Below are 25,504 nucleotides of genomic sequence, written 5' to 3'. Positions count from 1 at the left end.
AAGATTTAAGTCAATAGCAAACAAATGATTGGGTGCTATTTTGAGCCAGTAGTTTTTCATATTTTTTGGCTGCAGTATCCATTATTGAAATTACGTAATATGAGAAAGTCTAATATATACATTAAATAGAAGGAAAGCTTTGTAAAAAGGGAAAGCTGAAGTTTTTTTACTTCTTCATTTTTGCCTCATATTTTATATTATAAACAGAGTTAAGGAAATTGGTTGTTTTCTGAAGCTTCTGAAGAAAGAATGATTTAGAACTACAGGTTTTAAATTTTGGGGATTATAACAAAGCAAACATTTTATTTTGCATTTCAATCTAATAGATGTCTGCTTATCTATACAGGTGTTTGTGTGTATAACTGGAAGAAAAATCTCACAATAAAACACACTTTTAATCTGCTATGTTATTTTTTATCTTGCTGACTTTATTCTATTTCATTTTGCTGGTTACAATTTCGAACTTCATGACTTGTTTTTAAAACAGTTAACTAGAGGACTTCAGAATTTGTAAAATCTAGGTAAATTCCTCAAGTGGGCTTTTCATAGGCTATTAATAGCTCTTGAAGTATTGTGAATAATTTTTTTTTCTTTTCTTTCTCACTTTTTTTTTCACTACTATGGATTGAATCCCAGAGTCCCATGTGTGCTAGGCAAGCATTCTACCACTAAGTGATACCCCTAGCCCAGGGAATGATGTTTTATCACACATTTTGTAATATCTTACTAATAAAAATCTTTGTCTATATGTCTATAAAGACTGTGTTCTAGTTTTCAATTTTTCAAATAACATACATGCTCTGCCATTCCAGACATATATGATGATTCAAAATCAAAAGTTGTTTAGAGGAGCTGGGGATGTGACTCAAGCAGTAATGCGCTTGCCTGGCATGCACGGGGCGCTGGGTTCGATCCTCAGCACCACATAAAAATAAAATAAAGATGTTGTGTCTGCCGAAAACTGAAAAATAAATATTAAAAAATTCTCTCTCTCTCTTTAAAAATAAAGTTGTTTAGAGGTTCTATTTTAATGTGCAGTGATTGAAAAAGAGAATCTATATAATAATAAATAATGTGTTATTTAAAATTTTAGTTCAATGTTTATTTATATACATTGAGCTTAACACTAAAAACTGAAGTAACTCATTGCAAATTCATTTTAATATTTTTATGATATTCATCTTTTTTAAGTTTGTAGTTTTTTTGTTATTAAAACATCTAAAATGTTCTGTCTTACCTAATAACACATAAAATTTACACATGTTAAGATCTTTCTAAATAATAATTATTTTCTATATTTTCTAAACATGTAAAATGTACATGTTTATTGAGGATATTGAAAAGACAGATTTTTATTTCCTTTTTTATGGAAATTTAATGATGTGTTATGAGAAGTAATGTGTTAGAAATATGTGTCTTATCTCTCAGCTTTTCTACATATATCATGTATATAATATATACATATTTTGTTTATATTTCAGTCATTTGTAAAGGATTATATGATTTCTATCACTAGACTCCTGTTGGGACTGGACACTATACCAGGATCGGGGTTTCTTTGTTCTGTAAGTTAATAATCTGTGGAATAGAAGATTGTTGTGATACAAGGTTCTAAAATTCATTCAGCATGTACTTTGGTTTAACTCTTGTATACTTATGTAATTTTTTACTAACGTGTGTCCAAAGAGGAGTTATATCTGAGGGTTTTTTGTTTGTTTGTTTGTTTTTTGCTTAAACATTATTTCAGGAAGAGGAGGTATTAGGGAATGAAATTGACCATATTATGTTATATGCATGTGCAAGTGAGTCAAAATGAACCCTACTGTCACATATAGTCATAACATACCAATAAAAATAATTATAAAATGTTTTCAGGAAATAATTTTTAATCAATAATCCAGCACATAGTCATTCTGTGCCAAATTCAGACCAATTTTTTTTTCTAGCTGGCAAGTTGAAACTGGTAGGTTCAGATATAGAATGGCATGTTTTCCAGGAAAACTGTGATCATGGAGTTTAATTTCCCATTCCCCCCATTTTTTCCCCCTAAAACAGGGTCTCGCTGTGATACCCAGGTTGGTCTTAGACTCCTGGGTTCAAGTGATCCTTTTGCCCCAGCCTCTTGAGTCACCCATGCCACCATATCTGGACCAGCCTCTGTTTTATAGGAGTGTGCTGTGTTCAAGGGCATTGAATACAGTGGTTTGCTAACAGTCCAGATTAACAAACAGCAAAGAGGGACCACAACTAATGTTTGCTGTTTGCCCTCTGCTCATTCCACTACACCTCTTTCAATAAGAGTGTTGTTAAGAAAAAAGTGTAGGATAAGTCTTTTTGTGCAGTGGAGTGTCTTTACATTTTGTAGCACCAATAGACTTTCTCCACTAAATTCTGGATGCAGCCTCCAGTTATTGTAGCATTTTAAAATGTCTCTACTTGTTCTACAATATCTCACAGTTGATTCCCAGTGTCCTATTACATGTTGATATTGGACTATCATAATGTTATACTGTCCCAAATTGAGTATTTAAATTTCTTAAGTTTAGTATGCGTGAGGCACTGAGTCTGATCCTCAGCACCACATAAAAATAAACAAATAAAATAAAGGCATTGTGTCCATTTAAAACTACTAAATAAATAAATAAATAAAGTTCACAAATTCTGCCTGGATGAAGAGAAAAATAATTCACTTATTTCTTAAAACATTTATTATGTAAGTAATTTGTATGTATTATAGATGAAAATCACCGAGGATGACTTATGGATCAGAACATATGCCAGACTTTATCAGAAGCTGTGTTCTTCTACTGGAGATGTTCCCATTGGAATCTACAGGACAGAATCTCAGAAACTCACTACATCTGAGGTTTGGAAATATCAACATATTTTACTTTTGATGTTTAGTTTGATAAACATAGAAACTGATTCCTGAAAGAGCCCTACAGAAAGTGAAAAAGAATGCTGTATGCATGCATAGTATCAATTCTCAAAAGCTAAAAACTTACCAGCTGTTTAAGTAAACTAGGGCAGAACTTCACAAAATATTGCTGTCTAGGGGGATATTCTCTATTACAGACCAGGATGTGGATGCATTTTGTAGATCTAAGATTAACAGTTTCTAGAACATTGTCAGGAATAAAATTAATTCTAAATAATCTTAAGGTTCTGACATACAAGAAAATTTCTCAAACTAACTTAGATTTGTAAGGTATTTTCCAACTGCCTATGTTGGCATTTGGAAGGAAGCAAAATGAAGAGAACTCAGTAAGTGTTGAAATTCATGTTTCTCAATCTTCAAATTGACGACCTTTGCACAACCAAAAGAAAGCTCCAGGCATATTGAAAGACCAGCCAGAAGAAACTTGGTAATTTTTAAAACAAGTTAGAAGTACAGAAGATGAAATTTTGATGACTACATGCAGTATATTTTAATATGGTTACAGCATGTGGTTGAAAGTAGTTTTTATATCCTTGGTACAATATCACCTTTTAAATTAGATTCTTCATGAAATAATGATTTTAGGTAATGCACTATCGTATAATATTGTTCACATTATAGTTTATATTTGTGAAGAAATAGTTTATATTTCTTCTTCAGATACCCAAAGTCATTATAAATCACACAGAAATTTGATAAGATCTTACTTTGGGGGGAGAAGGGGATCTAAGGTAAAATCACCTGAACTGTTAGGCTTAGGTCAATTGTATATATTTCAGTAGTCCAAGTAATTATCCAATTTGTGACAAAAACAACATATCTTTGTATATAAAAGAACTAAAGGAAGCATAAGATTAATGGGGTAGATTTTTGTTTTCTTATTAAATATATGGTTGGAATTTATATAAGTAGATGTTGTGGCCAGCAGGGAATAATTCAGTTTTCCTAAGGTGTATTCTGGTGGTATCATTGTAGCTTTTGGGATAACACATGGAGCTTTATTGTCATTTCTTCTGCTGCAGTAAAGCTTTCATTTGGATGTGGTCCCTATGATTCATACCTCAAAAAGCAATCGCCAATCAAAGAAAATCAGAAATGAATGACTGGAGAAACATACCAAATATTTAAATATGTAAGATGGTTTGGCAGCCATGCCTAAAATTTGAAGAATGTTGGATTCAAAAATTATTTAATTATAGGTTGAAAGAAGACAAGTGCTTTCACATCTAAGTGATTAAGCATTATCTTAATCCATTAAGATTTCCATAATAAAATATCATCAACTCAATGACTTATAAACAACAGAAATTAAATTCTTTTAGTTCTGGCGGCTGAGAAGTTCAAGCTGATTCCTGGGCAGATAAGGTGACTGGTGAGGGCCTACTTCCCAGTTCACTGCATCCTGTCATGGTAGAAGGAGCTGACATCTCTTTGGGGCCTCTTTTATAAGCAGCCCTCTTGATTGAATCACCTTTCAAGAGCCTCTCCTCCAAATATTATTATGGATTAGATTTGCACTAATGATTTTTTTTTTTTGGTGGCATGGGAAACACAAACATTGAGCCTATACCAACAATTTATTATTTGATGTAGCAAAAATAAAGAAGTTTTTCATATGGTATATTACTGTATTTTCTTTTTATATTTAAGCCTTATACATTTGAATGTAAGGCCCAGTCCATATTCATGTCAGTCATTTTTTATTATTTAAAGGTTCTATGTGTTCTGTGTAAAGTGTGATAAATAGGGAAAAGACAACTGAGTATTTGTGTTGTCATCAAGGAGGATTTTACTGCATTTTGATCAATTCTGCTCTTCACCAACAAAGATCTCCTTAGTAGAATTCTTATGAATCTTCAAACCTTTATTTTTCATTAAAAACCCATGTCATTGGGAAGATAAAAAGGAAACTGGATGTAAGATGATACTTGCTATTTCTCTGTGTTGAATTCAATTCACCTTTGACACATTTTTATTTAAATTTTATGTTTTGACTATTTTATAAAAAGTAAGGTTAATAAATAATTCAAGAAAAAAGTAGTACCATCACACGTTTCCACCAAAATATATTTAAAAAGATATTAATGGTGTTTCAGGTTTAACATACCCTGACTCCTGCAATTTAGAATTAATTCTACTTTTTTATTTTCCTGGTAAATGAGGCAAAAATAGCACTATGTTGACTTATGTAGCAATTATGGTCTAATGAATGAAAGAATGTAAATTTATATCATATAAGATTTGTTTTTCTTCATCATCTATGAAAATAATTTAGTATATTCTGACCTTTTTTACTTAGGAGATTGTATATAACATGATAAATAATATTTACCTTCAATCATAGCTTTGCAAGTTGCAAAAGCATCATTAAAGTGAATATCCCTTAGATTCACATTCTATTTTTAAGGTAACAGCAATAACAACATACGTACATGCAGGCGCACTTGTGCAGACACACAGAAAAGGAACATCAATTAAATATTAATCCACTATGACACTGAATTTTGTGTGAAGAGACATTATTTCTTTTTGATTATATAAAAACATAATAATAATGTAGTGGGTATAATGAAAGATCAGCTTAGACATTCTACCCTCTTTCTCAATATCAGATATTTCAAAAACATAAATTGAAATAACTCATCAGTGTTTTCTCCTACTGAAATTAATGAACAACCAGATTTTAAGAGGTAGAAACTCTTTATTCAGTAATTAGAGAGTCAGGTGTGCACTTGCTTACAGAGCTTTCAGATCCCCATTCTCCCCCACAATTAAAAAAAAAAGTCTACTGTCCCTCAACTCACATGGCACATATCAAAGGCTTATTTTATGGAGAACTTTTGTTTGTGAAATGGGAGACATTGGACACAATTGAGGGCCAGGATTATCCCAGTGAATTCTGAGATCAGAGAAAAGGTATATTCTGTATGCTTTACCCATCAGCAGCAAATAGAAGTATCTTACCTAGGGAATCAGGTCAACCCAAATAGAAAGGTCAAAAAACACAGACACAAAGGGATTGTCTAATTCACTAATCCAGCTAGATTACCATGAACTCACAAAATAAAGAATCTTGCACAGAATTCCCCATATATTGTTCCCTTAATCTTTAAATATGAGGAGATAACAAAAATTTCATACTATCTCAGGAAAACTTTTTTATGGGAGGTGCAGTTACTAGGGATTGAACTCAGGGGCACTCAACCACTGAGCCACATCCCCAGTCCTTTTTGTATTTTATTTAGAGACAGGGTCTCACTGAGTTGCCTGGTGCCTCCCTAAATTACTGAGGCTGGCTTTGAACTCATGATTCAGGAAGACTTCTAATATTGAAATATAGATACCAAAATAAACAATCAGGAATAGGAAATATTGTAAGTAAGATGGACCACTGAAAAAGGAGAAAACTTAAATTTATAAGAAAAAAATCTACTTTTATGATATTTAATCAAAAGAAATAGATACATATTTATAACAGTAACATTGCTAATAATAACCCCAAATTTGAAACAATCAATGTCCTTGTATCCAGGTAAGAGAATTCTGTTTAGAAACATAAACTACTTACATGAGCTGTAACTTTGAATGAACCTCAAAAACATATGCTAACTGAAAGACAGACAGGAGAGATCCATATTACATAATTTCATTCATAGGAAATGCCCATAAAAGGCAAATGTATGGAGACAAAAAGTATATTAGTTACTTACCCTGGTTTTGAGTACTGTGATTGCTTTGCTCAGTTCACATTGGATACTAACCTCATAGACCTAGAAATAAGACACTAACTGTGTTACTTAGCTTTTGCCACTATGATTCAAAGACCTGATCAGAACAATTTTAATGGAGGAAAAATTTGTTTAGGCTCCCAGGTTCAGAGGTCTCAATCCGTAGATGACCGGCCTCATTGTTCTGGACCAATACAAGTCAGAACATCATGGCAGAAAGGTGTGGAGGAAGAAAGCAGCTTAAGACAGCCAGGAAGCAGAGAGAGTACTCTTGCTCATCAGGGACAAAATATAAACCTCAAGGGCACACCCCCAATGACCTACCTCCTCAAGCCATGCCCTACCTACAATTGCCATCCACTTAATTCATTTGATAAGATTAATGCACTGGTTAGGTTACGTTTCTAATAACCTAGTCATTTCACCTCTAACTCTTCTTGCATCCTCTAACAGATGAACTTTTGGGGGATACCTTATATCTAAACCATAACACTAATTTTTTTCATTCTAATTAATAAAAACAAAACCTGATTCATAGAGACTGCTGCCAAGTATTTCCTTGTACAAGCAATGCGTCCACATTCTTACTAAAAGCTTTTCTCATAAACATTATATCAGAATAATGTGCTGTAACTAGTGCACCTAGTCAATCAACAACCCTAATACTATCCCTAGGACCAATAATAAAATTGAGCTTAGTACCAGAAATTATTCAAGGCACTTCACTGACGTGAAGCAGAGGGAAGTCAGGGGAATGAAGATGAACAGTAATTGGACAAGTGAAACTTATTAGCATGATGGGAATAATTTAGAACTGATTTATGGTGGTTTGCACAATTTGGTAGGTTAACCAAAATAACCTTGAATTTAATACTTGAAATTTTTGAGTTACATCATATGCCCAATATGTTTTAGTAAAGTCATGTATTAAAAAGCCACAATTAATGTTACTAGAAAAATAATGTTACGTGAATGAAAATAAACAGGAAATATATTTTTAAAGAAACATAGTTGTAATAGAATACCAGAGAATTAAAAATATAGTATAAGTGGAAAAAGTTTATTATTTTATGTTAGAGAAATTGCTAACAGTGTAAAGTAAGAATTCAAGACATGGGAAACAGTAAAGATTAAATTATAGAGCTAATCCAAATAGTCTAAGATTTAAATTACAAAATTTCCAAAACAGAAAATGTAGCAAAATTGAAGAAATATCAGTGTAAATTCCAAAAGTAATCCCAGAATTGAAATGTGATAATTACCACATGAGAATCATCACCAAGTGCCATTAGCAATAAGTTAAAAATACTTATATTGAGATACATCAACACAAAAATTTCAAAACAGTGCAGGAAAAAAGAGGATTGTAAAAGCATCCAGAAAAATGAGGTAGGAGGCTGGGGGATAGGTCATGTTCTAGTCAGCATTTGAGATTTCTCAACAGCAGTACTACAAGCCAGAAGACAATGGAATAAGGGCTTCAAGATTTGAAAGGAATATTGTTTTTAAACTAGAATTCTGTGCTCAGTTAACACTATCAAACTTGCTTAAGAGTAGAATAAATCATATTTCAAATATGCAAGTCTCTAAAAATATCCTCTCTTGTGAGCTTTCTAAGAAAATGACTCTCAACAAAATCAATGTGTAAACTTGGAAATTAATCATCTTGTGCAGGAAACCAAACATTTTATGGAAACTAGGAGGTAAAAATGAGTCCAAGAGAATTCCCAGGATGTTTAAAACCACCAGAAATAAAGGGAAACTAGGGCAGGCCAGAAGGCTTCAGGGAAATTTCTTTAGGAAGATGAAATCTGCAGAATACCTGATGCATCTTACACTTTTTTTTTAAGATTAGATAATTGTCAAAGAGTTCAGAATGAATTATTGTTAAGTACATATTTAAAAATATATTTTGTAATATAATTTTGATTATATTTATGATTTTCTTACTTTAAACAATTCTTAACTCTAGAAATATAACATCTCCATCAACAATAAAAGTATGCAAGAAATAAATACTAATCATTTTTTATTTATCTCATCTGTTGATTGTTCTTAGTCATAATGATTAAGATGTCAGTGTCTATAGATTGCAGGTATATGTGAAAAAGACTATTAATTCCTATTTTTTTCAAAATGAGAATTCAATAGATTAAAACAAAGACTGAAAAAAAATAAAGAAACAACTTTCAAGCATTTTATATAGAAATATAAGTAGAGACAAACATATCTGGCTAAAAAACACAAAACAGATTAAATCTTCTGAGATGGAAGTAAGAGAAATTACTGTAGGTTCCACTGTTTTTCAAAATAAATCATAACATTCTCTGACTAAACTATGCATTTATAACTGATAGTACTACAAATAAAGTAACTAGCATAAAATAGTGATGCTATACTGTTGTTTATTTCTTCAGTTCATCATTCTGAGTGGTTAAATTCTAGTCTTTTCAATAAAGAGCTTTTATTTAATGTCAATATTTCATGTAAGAATCTAGTAGGGGTAAATTAATATGAAAACTAGGCATCACTTTCCTTGCACTTTAAAGGTAGACTCAGGGTTGCATGCAATATCACTTTATAGTCTTAAGTATTATAGCATGTTAAATGTTGAGTTAAAAATATATCATAAGTCATGTGTCTATTTAGCTGTGCTGAAGAGTACTGAGTAGTTTAGTAAAGAGGTTTAAAAAGACAAATGATGATAAGGAATATTCAGAGCAAATCTTATAAAATTTATAAAAGTACTGGAATTTTATCTGTTTTTTCCCCCTATTGGTCTATAAATTGGTGAAGAAAAGTTTACACATATGCAGAGGGTAAAGTAGGAATGTAGGCAGTGACTGGAAAATCAGTGTGTAAAGAACAGGGTACAAATGAATCTGTTGGTACCAGTAACGTATCAACATGCCTGGAGAACTTATAACCATATGTGTTTTTACTTAAAGGAATTTTTGCAAACATCAGATTCTCCTAGACTCTCCTGGTTCAAAAAACAAATATCAGGAAACACAAGGACTCCTGTTTCTTTTAGAGGATAAGGTGAAACTATATTTATCTCCACCACTCTTTACCTCTTTGCAAATGATTCTGAAATCCGTAAAAAGATCAGAAACTCATTTAGTGGCAAAGTTTTGGTTTTTTTTGTTTGTTTGTTTGTTTTTTTTTCCGGGGTGGAGGGTAATCACAGATTGAACTCAGAGGCACTCAACCACTGAGCCATATCCCCAGCCCTATTTTATATTTTATTAGAGACAGGGTCTCACTAAGTTGCCTAGTGCCTCCCTAAATTACTGAGGCTGGCTTTGAACTTGTGATCCTCCTTCCTCTGCCTCCTGAGCCACTGTGATTACAGCTGAGCACTACCACGCCTGGGACCTGAGTGGCAAAGTTTCATCTGAACCATTATCAGATTACTTAAATTTACTTATTCCAATTACAGAGAATGTTTATACTTTTCATTGTAGCACTCCTAATGTTTTCATTATAAAAAGCTACCCATTTCTCCATTGGGCAGCATATGATACACTAACTTCTATCTAAAATCTGAAAAATTCTGAATTAACAAACATACTTATCCCTGTGGTTTTCAGGTAAGAAAAGGTGAAGGTTCATTTGCCTCTAGTTTTACATTATACTAAAAATCACATTTGCTTAACGTATACTATAATCAGTGAAAATTTTACTAATAAAAGAGAAATAATTCATTTGAAAGCATTTTATAGCACCAACATCTTTTATAGAGTACTCAATAAATTTGTAAATCTTAATGTTGCCTTGATTATTGGTCACCATTATAACCAATAAATAGCCTTAAAGAATATGCCTAATGGTCACTTATTAGGAAAGTAGGCTTGCAGGTATAAACAAAGACCTCCATTGTATTTTGCTTTGACCAAAGAGAAAATGAAGAGATTCCTTTGAAATCTGCCTCTTGAATATTGTGATTTAAGTCCTATTTTAGGAGATCAAAATAGCTTTCTGGACTGTGTAAGTCCCTTAGAAACTATGCAGCTCAACAACCTTTATTTTAACTACTATTAATTTGTAATTTTGACCCAATTATTTTCTGGACCATTTGTGCTAATAAATATCAAAATCTATGTGAAAAGAATGTACATAGTGGAATAATCACTGACAGGGCAATCTGTCAATCATGTACTCCTTACTATTAAAAAGGAAATTGACATTTAAATATTTTATTAAATTATTTATTTCCTTTCTTTTTTTTAAATTCTTGCTACCTATTTTTGGTTGTCATTGACTAAATGTTTTTTTTTTTTTCCTTGTGGCCAATGTGTCAAGAATTCTGGGATAAATAATGCAAGTAGGCAACAATCAAATGTTTCATTATGCATTTTTTATATTTGCAATTAGTAGATAATGCTAGATAATGAATAGATGAGTTATATTACATCAGAGAATAGAGTTAAACATTTTACTTCTTCCTATTTAAAAATAAATATATTGAGTCAAATGTATGAAAGATGATTTATCAAGAGCTCTGTAATGTTTTGAACAATCAATAAAAAAAAAAAGAACTGAGAAACACAACTGCTGTCAGAATTAACAGAAAAAATAAATAAATAAATATAATTAGCCAGGCCCGGTGGCACATGCCTGTAATGCCAGTGACTCAGGAGCCTAAGGCAGGAGGATTGCAAGTTCAAAGCCAGCCTCAGCACCAGTGAGATGCCAAGCAACTCAGTGAGACCCTGTCTCTAAATAAAGTACAAAATAGGGCTTGGGATGTGGCTCAGTGGTTCAGTGCCCCCTGAGTTCAATGATATCCCCCCCAGAAAAGAATATAATTTTATTCATTAGAATTATTCCTAAGCATGAATTTTAAAATGACTAAATAATTCACTATTATAAGTTGATTGGAAAGATTGATTTTTAGATTCTGAATATATAATTCAGAATCATATTTATATGTAAGAGAAAAAATCAATCTTTGCTATAAGATTCAAAATTAAAACTACGAGCACAGATACCAATACCAATAATGATTATTGAATGTAAATGATTATGTCCAGTACTCTGTTCTAGATATGGTAGCTCCATAATATATTTTTTATTATTTTCTCCTACAAGTACCACTTTTTCTTTCTATCAAATTTGAAAACATAATATTAGAAAATATAAATAACTTGAAAACAACAAATATTTGGTAAACATTAAAAATAACAGCTTATTCTTCATCCCCCTTTGCTCAAAAACCCTATGATAGATAAGCACATAATTAGATTATTTAGTATCATGTGGATATGTCATATTGTGTCTGCTCATGATTGTTTCATGTATGTATTGTTAAGTCATTGTCTAAATTGTATTTTGTGTGTTTCTTTTTTTTCCCCCTCTGTGTCAGTCTCGAGAAATAGCATCACAAGTAAGTACCTTCTGTTTGTCTCTTTTTCCTAAATTGTTTAATATATGAATTCAAAACGATTAAAGGAACAGAACATTAAAGAATGAATTTGGTATTTCAGAGTAAAAATAAAATATATAATACTGAAGTGTGTTCTCTTCAAGGTAGTATTTAGAGTTTCCCTAAAGGAATGAAAGTTAATGTTACCATTCATCCTCAAATAATTTGTATGCATTAGTTCAGTTTGAATTTTTTCAAATTATCAACATATCAAAACTCTACCTGCTTGAGTAACAACTTAGAAACCAATGAACATAATGTTTTTAAAAGCCTACAACTTTAGTAGTTTTGTTTATTAAGTTGACTGTATAGGCAGAATTGTGCCTTAATAATTAACAGATGTTCATCTTTCACAATTTCAGGGCTAACCTAAACCGAATTTGAGGCACAAATTGATGTTTTGAAAAAAAATATTAAGGTTGAAAAAAGAAAATGTACTAACTATTTTTCCTCATATTTGCTATTTTAAAGATTAAATTCTAAAGTGGATTTATGTTTTAATATTTTGTACTAATTAAAATTAATGAAAGCTATTTCAAGATGCAATTATAGTTCTAAAAGTGGTTCAAAAATTAGTGTTCCTTTCCTTTTCAAATGCTTGATATTAAACAGATCCTTCTCTCACTGCAGTGGAGAACCCTGATGCTATTCTTAGTACAAGCACTGATGAGACATAAAAGCACACAGAATACAGACATGAATTTTAGAAGCTGTTTTACCTAACTGAAGTATCTAAGAATAGTCTTAAGAATATTTTTGTAGTGAGACTATTTAAATTGACTGTTAGCAAATTTTGAGCACATTATGCATTATTATTAACTGTAGTTACCATGCTGTGTGTTAGGTCTCCAACACAAACTGAAAGATTATTCCTTTGACCAACATCTCCCCTTTCTCCACACCTCTTCATACCTGATAAAAAAAACATCTACTCTTTTTTTTTTATGAGTTCAACATTTTTAGAGAAGGAAAACATGGGTGAAACCAAATGACATCTACCACGTGGAATAAGCCAGAAAGCAAATATTATTACCATTTTTAAAAAAGCAAACTGAGACTCAGGCATTTGTCAAGGTACATAAGCATTTCCTAAGAAGTGCCAGAACTGGATTCAGAATTGATTAGTGATACCACAGTTCTAGCCACTTTCTCTTTTCCAGCATCTCTTCTGAGGTCAACAAATGCTTTGTTTGAAATGGGAATTGATGTTTGAGCCCCCAGTGTATGTTCACAAAAGCCATATTTATATTGTTTTGGTCTTTCGTTTATATATTAACTCAGAACATTCATTGTGCCTTTTTGGTTACAACCAAGACCTCTATGATAGTGGGTGGAAATTTGTGTTTTGAGGCCTAGGTATTCCAATTTCGTAACATAAAGAACAAACTTGTGATCTCCTCTTCCAGCATCCTGTCAGTCTTTTCAAGTACCAGAATCCTAAGTATATGGGATAATTAAGGCAATTTAATAAAACATTTTAAGTATGTTTCTGAATAACACAACTTAATAGAGTTATAGCTACTTTATGAATACTAAACATTAAATATTACAAATTATCATACAGAAAATTTACTTCTCAGGGTCACCAGTAACTTGTATAACATAGTTGTCTAAATGGAAGGCATATGACCCATAATTGAAAACTTCCACAATAGACAATTCTATGGGCTTAAATAAACCAATTATCCCTATTTCTCCTTATCCTCAGTGTTTCTATAAAAACACATGGGGGAACTGGGGTTGTGGCTCAGTGGTAGAGCATTTGCCTTGTATACATGAGACACTGGTTTTGATATTCAGTACCACATTAAAAAGAAAAGAAAACACATTATGGGATGCACATTAGAAATTAAAAAAAAAAAACTGTTGGGTGCTGTGACACATGCCTGAAATCTTAGTGGTTCAGGAGGCTGAGGCAGGAGGATCACAAGTTCAAAGCCAGCTTCAGCAAAAATTGAGGCACTAAGCCACTCGGTGAGACCCAGTCTATAAATAAAATACAAAATAGGGTTGCAATGTGGCTCAGTGGTTGAGTGCCCCTGAGTTCAATGGTATCCCCCCAAATTAAAATAAACTAATACAGCTATTTGATAATAGCCACTAACCATTTTATTCCATGAAAATTACCTCTACCTTGGTTTCATGATACTTGGTTTTTCTATATGTCAATATTCCTGATTTCTAATTTTCCTCCTCCTCACTGCTCCATAGTTTTATATCACTATCCAACTAAGGATTCTGAGATATAAAACTTGAAATTATATGCTTACTTAAACCCTGTTTTTTATTATTGTATCCAATATGCCTTACACTAGAGCTTAATATATATATTTATTGAACTCAGTCACAGGTATTCTCAATATGGAATCATCCTTTTCACTTTGTATAAACTCCATCTTGTGCAATTTTATTTATATTGCCTATGTCAATAATGTTTGTCCTTAACTGCTACTTTACCCTTACTATATATATTAATGTTTATGGGCATATACCTTGTCTTTCTTCATGGGTTACAATCTGTTAAGAGGGAGAGGCATTTAGAGTATAGTTTAATACCTAGAACTACATCTGAGTCTATTAAATGGGTGTAGTTCAGAGGAGAAATGTTTTGATAATCCCACAGAGGCAGAATGGAGGCCCCCACCCAAAATTTGGTTCTGATGATGTCACACATGTGAAAAGAAGGTCTGATGAGACTTTTGGAGAATAAGGTGGGCTCTCAAACAGTTCCCATTAATGGTTTAGGGGAGCAGAGAGCATGAAATATCTTGGCTTTTATTGTGATTGGGGAGGGGATGGATAAGGTTTACTATGCAGAGGGAATATAAACTGCACACTGGCATGAATTTTTTTTTTTTAAGGAGAGAGAGAGAGAGAGAGAGAGAGAGAGAGAGAGAGAGAGAGAGAAGAGAAATTTTTAATATTTATTTTTCAGTTCTCGGCAGACACAACATCTTTGTATGTGGTGCTGAGGATCGAACCCGGGCCGCACGCATGCCAGGCAAGCGCGCTACCGCTTGAGCCACATCCCCAGCCCCTGGCATGAAATTTTTGATGACTTAAACATGCCTTTCTTTAGTCACAATTTAAACTTGTTAAAGTAACCTGTAACTTGTAATTATGGTTGGCATGGAGATGGAAGTTTCTTGGAATTCTTTGTCTAATAGCCCTGTGTTGTATATTAGAGAGAAGTTATGTGTATATTGGTCAGCGTAAATATGGGACATCAGGAATTATGAAGGTTATAAGGAGTGTTTTAAAGAGTCTTGTATTGTGGCTTCAGTGTGTGAAAAGATACGTGACCTTGAATTTAATTTCCTATGAGTCAGGAGATTTGCAGAGATCTTGACCTCACAGTAGGCAATCTGTTTGCTTTCATCAGCTAGGCCAAATAGCCAGACCACAGACAATAGCCCAGAAGTCTATAAAAATGTGTAAATGAAGCCGACTATTATCTAAGACATCTGCTGCTAATATGATTCTCTGAAAGTTTGACCCATCTGTGCTGATCTTTTAGTCCTGTCCTTTATTAGGGATGTGATTTTCCTGCAAGTTTCATCATATTTAATAGTAATACTGTCATCTATACAATGTCCACTAAATTGATTCCAAGAAACTCCCTAAGTAGACAAAGGATCTGAGATAAGGATGACCTGCTCATCATCACTGTGGCATCCAACAAAGCAGCCCTTCCTGTAGGTGGAACAAGTTTGGCCCTGTTCTGTAGGTCCATTTTCCTTTTATCAAGCAGAGCTTGGTGGCCATGCTGAACTTTCAGGGTGCTGAAGCATAATGAGCCACTGAGTGCATACATCTTTGAAGGGCTTAAATTTTATATTGGATAGTCAGAATGTCCTGTGATCCTATTTAGTCAAAGTGATTCTCAGTGTCAAAGATTTAACCTAATTCAATTTATTATTCATGGCATCAGAACATCTATGCCTACTATGGAGTATTTTAGGACCATGATCAATTCATACAATGCAATTGTCCTGATGGTCAAGGTGAGATATATCTACTGATCTTCACCCCCCACCCCCGGAATTGAACCCAGGAGTATTTAGCCACTGAGTCATATCCTCAGCCCTTTTAAAAAATACTTTATTTAGAGACAGGGTCTCACTGCCGAGCCTGCTTTGAACTTGAGACCCACCTGGCTCAGCCTACTGAGCCACTGGGATTATTAGCCACCGCACCTGGCTAGTCTTTTACTTTATATTTACAAAGCCCCCTCTCTTGCCTCCCAATAATATAGAAATTATCTTAATTTTAGTGCACGTTCCAAAGTTAAGGAACTTTCTTTAAATTTAGTGCTGTCTCTATTCAAAACAGCAATTTGTGCCATAATTTAAGGCTCTGAAGATTTGCCTTCAGATGGAGATGATAAAGTTGTAATTTGGAACCCATGTTGTAGAGGCAAAAGTCACTTGTCTCCCTCTTTTTGTATTAAAATTCTATTAGGAAATTAAGAGTTTCAAAGTGGAATAAATGACCTCCACTTTATGCATTTTTTTACTTATTGTTGTTTATATTAGTGCATTATAGTTATATATAGTAGTGGGGGTTCCATTTTTTGTTTCCTCTTTTGAATCTGTTTTTGTTGTTGCTGCTATTCGTACCTGTTGTTGTGTATACATTGTGACCTTCTCTCTATTGTGCTCATATTTTTAAGCCTCTTCTCCCAGAGCTTCTCAAATTATCAAAGGTTGCTTTATAAAGTTTAAGTACCCTAGGTTTAAACTGTGTTTAAATTAATGTCTTGATTTTCAAAGTTATAAAATTGAAGTGGTAAGTTAATTGAGATTATACCTAATATAAATAAACCTTATATTTATAGACTTATATAGACAGAACCAAAAGACATCTAAGAGAACGCAGAGAGGAAGTATGTCATTTTTAGATGCAGATATGATGTCAAGATTCAAATAACTTTCTTATTCCACCAAGTAATTAGCTTTTTAAAAAGCTATTGTTTGAGCTCAAAATTTTTTAATGACAATTACACTTTAAAATTTATAGAATTTACAAAACTTTCATGATTTTGTGTTCAAATTTTTGGGAAAATCAGCATAACTATTAATGTTACTATTTTATAAGACTCTCAGTTGATCTGTTCAAGGACATAAAACATTCACCTGATGTGGTTGAAATGACAGCCTGGTTATTTAATTCCAAATGCAGCATTTTTTAGACTGTATGATTGCTTAATTATTTCTCTAATTCTGAAAATATGTGTAAATAAAAATATGTAAATACAAAACTATTATCAATCTTGGCTTTGATCATACATTACATGAACATACCCAACTGAACTTTTCCAAATTGATAAAGCATATTTCTGTAGATATTTTTAATTAAAAAGAAAAATCCAGTGGACCTAGAATCACTAGCCATGTTAAATGTGGATTTGAATGTAGAAGCTTTGTCAAGTATTCTTATAATTTAACCTTTGTTTAATGGAAAACTTTAGATAGGGATTCTTTTATAAAATGTTACGCTGACACATCTTCAGTAATGTTATTTTCTTCAGCAACAATTTCGAATGTCTTCAATCATAAATCAGATAGCACCATTTTTTTAAAAGTATCATGAAGCCTATAAAACCGTTCTTAAGGGAGTCATGAATCCAGATTGCAAATAGTCGCTTTCAGACTACTAGGTGAATTGATTTATTTTAAAATACCACTTTGTTCCATAGATTGCTCAATAACCTGTGACATGAGTAACTACTCAATAAAAAATTGAGAGGAAGTTGAGTCATTTTGTTGTATGTGTTTAGAAAAAACTGCTAGATATATTTGTGATTCTGACACTTTCTACCTTTCTAAAAACCATAAAGTAACCAGGCTATTTTATGCATAAGAAATATTTTCTTATTTAATGTTTTAGTTCTTATTTGCAAAGAGATCTTTTAATCTTTTTCCATCATTTTAAGTTGAACAGTTACTTGGAAAATTATATGCCTTTAATCAGTTAGATTTTTATGTATAAATCAAGGAAACAAGTAGAAAATGACTTCACAAGGGCCTTCATTATGCTAGACCTTAAGTTAAGAGCTCCTTGAACAACCAGAAATTAAGAAGAGCAATGAAGCCTCAAGCTGTTTTAAACCTGATGCTGCACTTAGACGTATGTTCTTACCCGTTAAGTCCTCGACACACCTGAACTCCATACTTCTGGTGTTTGAAGTGTAAAATATTATGTCAAATAAAATGAAAGCATTTTATGAGTCAAAAAAGTTAACCTTTTAAATTAATAATAAAATTGCTGGAATAGGTGTATGAAAAAAAATGTATATTCTTAGACATATTCTATAAAACATATGCAAATATATTTTCCATTAATATTAATTTCTGATTTTTCACATTAATGATTATGTTAGGCTACTGACAATAAAAATACAAAAAAAGTTAAACCAGATCCTAATTATTCACAGAAATTTTAGAGAATAATTCACAGAAACGGTACAGTATAATAAGCATCCAATTTCACTTTATATACTTTTTCTCTTCTTCAGATTCACTAAACTAAAAATGTGATTATAACACTATGATTTATTGTGAAATATAGTCAGATTCAGAGAAAACTGCACCAAAAATTTATTCATTCTCCTTTTAATATCCATTTTCCATGGCTACATCACCCCCATAATTTTTTTCTTTTTATTTTACTCATTTTATTATTCTTTCATAAAACCCCATAAGCCATACAATTAACTAATATGTATTGAGCATTTTCTCTGTCAGGCATCATATTGTATGCTTTTCTTCTCTTATCTCTGATATTCTCAGAAAAAAAGGTAGGCAAAGTAATAATATAATTGCCATTTTTTAAGATGGGGAAAATGGAATAATCTTAGCATTTGCATGATGTAATCAAGAATACAAGGCTGTTAAGTAATAGAACTGGTATTTAAACCCAGGTCTATCTGAGGCTAGAACCCCTGCTTTTAACTATTCTATCATTCTGATTCTCAGTTCAGGAAAAGGTCCTAGGATGAAGTCAGCATTGCATTTCCCCTACTACATTTCAACTAGATCACAATGTCATGTTCAAAACAGAGCACAGACACAAGCAGACAATGAATGACATCAGAAAACTAAATTTATAAATAGACCTCTTTTTAAAACACACATGCACACACACATTCAGTACCATTAATAGAATAACTAATGTTTATTGAAGTTATTGAAATTATGGATTATAATTTCATTTTCATATTAATATTATTTTATGTAGAAGTTAGAATTGACATGTTTTCTTTATATATTAATGAATTATATTAATTTTCACAAGACTTCTGTAGGGTTGAAGATGAGTCTTACTATTCTCATTTAATGAGGAGGCTATTCATTTTTGTTATAAAAAGAGATCTGGGAAATATCTCAAGTAGCACTCAAATTTGTGTGTCTTAGCTTACAAAAATTGAGTTGACTTTTCATTATGTGATATTGGAAGGATGAAAAAAAGGAATACACATACCAAATATGTGAAGAACAATCTTACCATGTTTTTAGTTTTGATTACTTAAAATTAATCCCCAGACTATTCTCAATCCTTTTTTATCTAGTTAAGATGAAATTTACCAAGAGATGCTACTTATTTTATGAGTTTATTGAAAAATGTATATGCAATTCTCAATGATTTTTTATGTAAATCATGGTATTTCCTTCTTTGGAGATTTCAAAATGATGACACAACTCCATTTAATGTTGTTTAACCAATGTGTTAATAAATTTCAGTTCATAATTTGTATGTATACTTTATATCCTGCCTGATACACATGACCAAGGAGACCCATTTACAAAGACAAGTCATGTTTCAACCCCTGCTTGAAAGAGAAACATATTATTACCCTCCTCTATAAAATACTTATTAGTTTATTATTTCATCATTTTCATTATAAATGACATTATATTAACTTAACATTCTGAGTATTTGGTTTGGAGAAATTACTATTTTTACACATTTGTAGGAAATAAAATTATTACTAAAAGAGTTAGAACTACAGTGTCCAAAATCACTTCAAATAAATTTAAAATTATGGTATAACTTTGCAAACAGGTGTTAAATATGAGTGAACTAATATATTTTAATGTCTGGCACAAGTACATATAAATTGCTGAGCAAAGATTGATATGCTTTATTGGTAATATATATTATTCAAGAGTTTGTCTTGTACTTCCATAGAAGAGGATTTTCATTATAATATAATGAAATAAATTCTCAAGTAGGTGAGAATAGAGTTAAGACTTATAAAAGTATCCATTTTTGCAAGACCAAGGTATTTAAATTTTGTGTTTAAATTTTTTAATGCTTCCATTTAAGTTTTGCTACATAAAATATGATTTTTAAAATTTTTAATCAAATAACCTGTCTTAAATATATGAATGTTAGATAAATTATTTTGATGTCACTCTAATATAGCACTGTTTCATAACAGAAATGTGAAAGAATATTTGAATTTTTGTTTGAACTTTAATGTGAGGTAATTTCCTAGCTTGTTACTAAATGAGTTGTACGTAAAGCGGTGACTGAGCCTCTATGATTTATATCTAATTTAAAGGGTTTTATTGGATCTACTTCCTGACCTTACTTAAGTTGGTAATTTAAATTCTATTACTTTGAAAACCAGCAATAAATGTATGTTATAGCTGGAGTATAAGCGTCCATCCAAAGAAGAGAATGCAACAGATTCATGAATGTAGCTCTTAGGTACAACAGAATTTAGGAAGCTGTTCATTTGCATGTGTATGCTTTTAGGAAGTCTCTCTTTCTGCTTTAATGGGTGTTGCATTTCATATGACTCCCTGGTAGGTATTGAAAGAGTAACTTTTACTTGTGGAGGAGAGACTCTTACAGTAAAAATCGGATTTGGTAGTAAAAGAGTAAGTCAGAATAGGCATTGTGAGTTTGTTCATAGTTTTTCTCTCCTGTGGAGAATAAACTGGTTTAAGTTTTAGTCGTGATTCTACAAAGCATTTGTGAAATATTACTATTTACAACACACTTTTACTTAGAATGTTTCCTGAAATGTTTTAGTATTTTAATCAGAAAAGCATTTTATATGATAAATAATGAAGCAGGAGTTAAAAAATGCATTTTTTATCTTCTCTTGGGGCATATGAGTTTAAAAAAATCCTCATTTTATAAAGTTTATGCCAGTGTCACCTTTAGAAAGAGCAATAATTTAAAAACGTTCAGATATTAATAATTCTAATAAAACAAAAGATGCAATTTAAATTACTTTTGCAAAAGTAATTTAAATTGCATGTGAAATACTTGTAGAAGACTTAGAAAATTCTCCTACAAGGACTATATTTGAATGCAGTAATAAAATAATTAGGTTTTTTTGTTTTTGTATTTCAAGCAACTGCATACCAGCTGTCTTTTGTAACTAAAAAACACGTTGGGGGAAAAATAAATCTGTTCACAAAAACTTCTCTTGGAAGATGTAGATATTTTATGTAGTTCATAACTAAGTTCAAGAAAATATACTTTCTGTAATGCTTTTAGTAAATGACAATTAGAATCAATGGTTATGATTTTGCTCCTTCTACAGAAACTCTCATGAGTAAATCCATCACTGTGCCAAGATTTAGCAAATTAATCTTATTTCAGCGCAGGCAATGATCATTCCTAAAATGTCTAATTATTGATATTCATCTTCTTTAAAGTCACAAATATCTATCAGTGTGGAAGATTGGGAAGACACCAAAGACTCCAAAGAGCAAGGCCACCACCGAAGTAACCACCGCAACTCCACCTCCAGTGACCAGTCTGACCACCCCTTGCTGCGGAGAAAGAGCATGCAGTGGGCCCGGAGGCTAAGCAGAAAGGGTCCCAAGCACTCTGGTAAAACAGCTGAAAAAATAACCCAGCAGCGACTGAACCTCTACAGAAGGTCAGAAAGACAAGAGTTGGCTGAACTTGTGAAAAATAGAATGAAACACTTGGGTCTTTCTACAGTGGGATATGGTATGCTCTTTAAAACTATATGGACTTGTGATTTCTTGCCATTAATAGTTATCAAGTTGATTCTAATTTAGTAAAGAATTGCATTTTGGTTTCACAGTTCTGTTCATGGGGACTAGTGACACATACCTAATTTCCTATGGAAAATTTAACTGATAATAATGAAAGTAAAATGCTAAAAATCTTAGGTATTTATTAGGTTCACTGGGCATTATTCTGAACCCATTATATTACCTTGATTTTAATTTTTACAAAAATTCTTAGTCTACTCTGTTTCCATTGTAGAGGTTAAAAAAAATTAAGTAACTTGCTAATTCACTTGATAATGGCAGACATTTATATCTAGGTCTTTCTGGCTCAAAAGTTTTCCTCATACAACCACACACACATTTTCTCCTGTCTCCTGAGATAATATGAATAGGCAAGTGACTGTCACAGTCATAGATGAATCATAATGTTCTCATGAATTGTGTTTAAATTCTTGTGGTAACAGAAACAAAGTCTTCAAATCTTTACTTGTTAAGCTTAAATAATGCTTTGTCTCATGTACTACAATTGGTCTTGATTGTTGGGTTTCTAAGTTGATCTGTGATTATCAAACAGACCACACAGAAAAGCTTAAATAAATACTGCAGTGATAACTTCAAATATATCATTTATTACTGTGTGAAATTTATTTTAAAAGAAATTTGGTCAACTCATAGAAAAATCCAATGATAAACAAGGCTTTTATTTACATATACCTTGGGTAAACCAGGAGCCAAGATATTGTCAATATCATTTATTAAAACCTCAACTTGAGACAGTGTTCATAGGGAGAAATTTTAATCCTTGAATTAGAGTTTAAGAGAAGTGGCCAATATTTATTTGAACAAAGAAAAAACTGTACTGAGGCATGTATATTTTCATAACCCTCATATCTGAACAGACTGGTGCTTCATTTTTACCCTTGAAGAAGCTGAAGATCTGACTGAGGACACACAGTTGAAATGTGTTGGAGTTAGGATTCCATATTCAGTTGAAATTCATAATAATATTTCACTTATTTAAATGAAGTACAGATTTATCTGTGGTCAGTAATTTTAATATAACCACATTTAGTGCCTTACATTAAGAAGTAAATGAAAAGAAAACAATAGTCCTCATATTAGAAATTCACTAATAGCTATTTGCCAATTTGATGATATTAAGTATGCTTAAATTTTTATAGGATAAAATCCTATATTTATGTATCAGCTAAGATTAAGCTACTTTTTCTTTCAATGAGAAGTACTAGCAAATGATTGCTTGTCCAAGTTCCAGGTGTGTTTCAAGAGTAGTATTACCTCATGCTGGTCCTGTAAGCAGTGTGGCAGAAACAGTTTGATTCTTAGAGACATAAAAATGCATGACCTGAATGCATAGGAGAATCATTAGGAAAAATATTACGCTTCTGCAAATGGAACTTTAAACAGGCTCCTTGGATTTTTTAATTCTCTATAATTTATTTCTATTATAATTTGCCAATTTTATGCTCAATAATTCTTACAGAATGGAAGAGAGTCTGTCCACATTTTTCTTTCTTTCATCCTTACTCTCTCCCCTCCATCAGTCCATCTATTCATAGACACATTAATCAATTCTACACTCAAGTACTAAATACCTGTAATTGGACAGTTGTTATAAAAACAGTATTGAGAACATGACATATTAAGGGCTTCTAGACTCTTCCACTTATTTATAATTCACAATAATTTACCGATTTGACAGCCCATTGGATGGCCATCTCAGTATCAGTAATTCTTCTAAGCATTAGAAATAGAACAATGTCTATTCTGACAAGACCTTTGAATTTATAAAGTTCATATTCTAATATCAGGCCAGAAAAAATTCTTTCCTCTCTGAACCCATTTTCTCATCTGTGAAGCAAAAATAATACTAATATCTTTATTTTAGGTTTGTTTTAAGGGACATGGGATAATGATAAACAAAAAGCTTAGCTCAGCTATGGCTTTCACCAACTAAAATAACTATACTGCATATTTGTTTAATTACTATATTTATGACTGAACTTTACACACAAAAGTAAGAGATTGGGGCCCACCTCCATAGAAAAAAAATGTTTTGCCTCTTTGGTGGCTTTGATTTACCCACAAGACATAACATGACTTTGTTTAAGCAGGCCTGGCTGCCTGGCACAATTAAACAGATTACTTTGACTCACTGGATATAGGATGTAAGGAGTGGAAAAGTAAAGAATCAAAAGAAAATTCTTTGGGCTCTAGTTGGAACCGCTGAGTGTGCACTGGTGGTAGTGACAGAGATATATTTACAACATATATTTTGGACTGAACATAATGCATTTAATTTGAGTGAGAAAATTACTAATGGAGTGAATCTGTTAAAAATCTGGATTTTCTTTTTTTGGTTTGGTGTTCAAGACAGAAAAATACAATGTATACGTATGCTACAGTTTGTATTCATGAGCATATAGATTTTAATTAAAGCTGTTAGGAGTAGATGAAATAACCCACTCGTTAAGGACTATTAGAGAATCTCAAATACCCACATTTTTTTTAAATGCTAAGGGAAAAAGAGTCTAGAACTGATTTTCCCCCCAAATATGTGTAGTATAATAGTATACTATCAATTTGTTGTACGTTTTGTTATGACTTTGATCTTTATGCCTTCAGAAGACCCTGTGGGACCTGGGTTTTCCAGAGCCATCTTTTAGACTGGATTCCTCTCAGCATAGATAACTTCATTTGTTGTCCAAAATGCTGCACAAATATAATTTTCTGTGTCTTCATGATGTAAAGAAATGTTCAAAATGCTCCAACATTTACTTTCTTGCTAACATTTCAGTGAATGACTTTATCTCTTCCTATCATGAAATCACTCAACTTCCTGTCAAAATATGTACAAGTTTACAGCATTTGAAAATATACATCTTTCTTGCATTTCCAAGTTTCTAAGCAAAGGGACTATTCCTTTTCCTTTATTTTCAATTTTTTCACTAGTGATGCAAGAGGGAACCTCTTTAAACTGCCTCTGGAATTTTTTGTCAGGATATTAATCACCTTTGATAGATTTTTTTTCTTTCTAAATGAATAAATGCTTCTACCCAGAATAAGTCAACTCTCTAAGAATCTTCAGTTTCTTTCAGTAGGAAGTAATACTTTGACACAATAATCAAAATTTAGAGATGCTCATTTTTACTGGATTTGACATTGTTTCAAATTTTCCTCAATGGAGAGATTTAAAATTAGATTTGTGTGTGTGTGTGTGGTGCTGAGTATTGAACCCAGGTTCTTGTGCATGCAAGGCAAGCACTCTACCAACTTAGCTATGTTCCCATCCCCCTAAAATTCCATAGATAAGATTGATTGATTGATGTAAAATAGGCGTTCGCACAGATATTACAATTGAATTCAGGGCTACACGTGCAGTAAATGG

The 25,504-nt window shown here is 32.1% G+C and overlaps 1 protein-coding gene across 6 annotated transcripts in view; it reads left to right on the top strand.

The window, feature by feature from the left end:
• Window positions 1–25,504, top strand: part of Kcnt2 (potassium sodium-activated channel subfamily T member 2) — a 360,005-nt gene that overhangs the window by 312,834 nt on the left and 21,667 nt on the right. For 4 of the 6 annotated variants that reach the window (XM_005335358.4, XM_040276882.2, XM_078022514.1 and 1 more), the window contains 4 exons: window positions 1,482–1,565; window positions 2,738–2,866; window positions 12,035–12,055; window positions 21,772–22,072. In XM_005335358.4, the coding sequence (XP_005335415.1) occupies window positions 1,482–1,565; window positions 2,738–2,866; window positions 12,035–12,055; window positions 21,772–22,072 (535 nt within the window). The remainder of the gene's footprint in view (window positions 1–1,481; window positions 1,566–2,737; window positions 2,867–12,034; window positions 12,056–21,771; window positions 22,073–25,504) is intronic. The other 2 variants (XM_005335357.4, XM_005335356.5) reach the window with 1 other exon arrangement.

Source organism: Ictidomys tridecemlineatus, chromosome 10, assembly GCF_052094955.1.
Source record: "Ictidomys tridecemlineatus isolate mIctTri1 chromosome 10, mIctTri1.hap1, whole genome shotgun sequence".
Taxonomy (NCBI): Eukaryota; Metazoa; Chordata; class Mammalia; order Rodentia; family Sciuridae; genus Ictidomys; species Ictidomys tridecemlineatus.
Note: the sequence above shows the minus strand (reverse complement) of the source record. Positions and strands in the feature narration are given on the sequence as shown.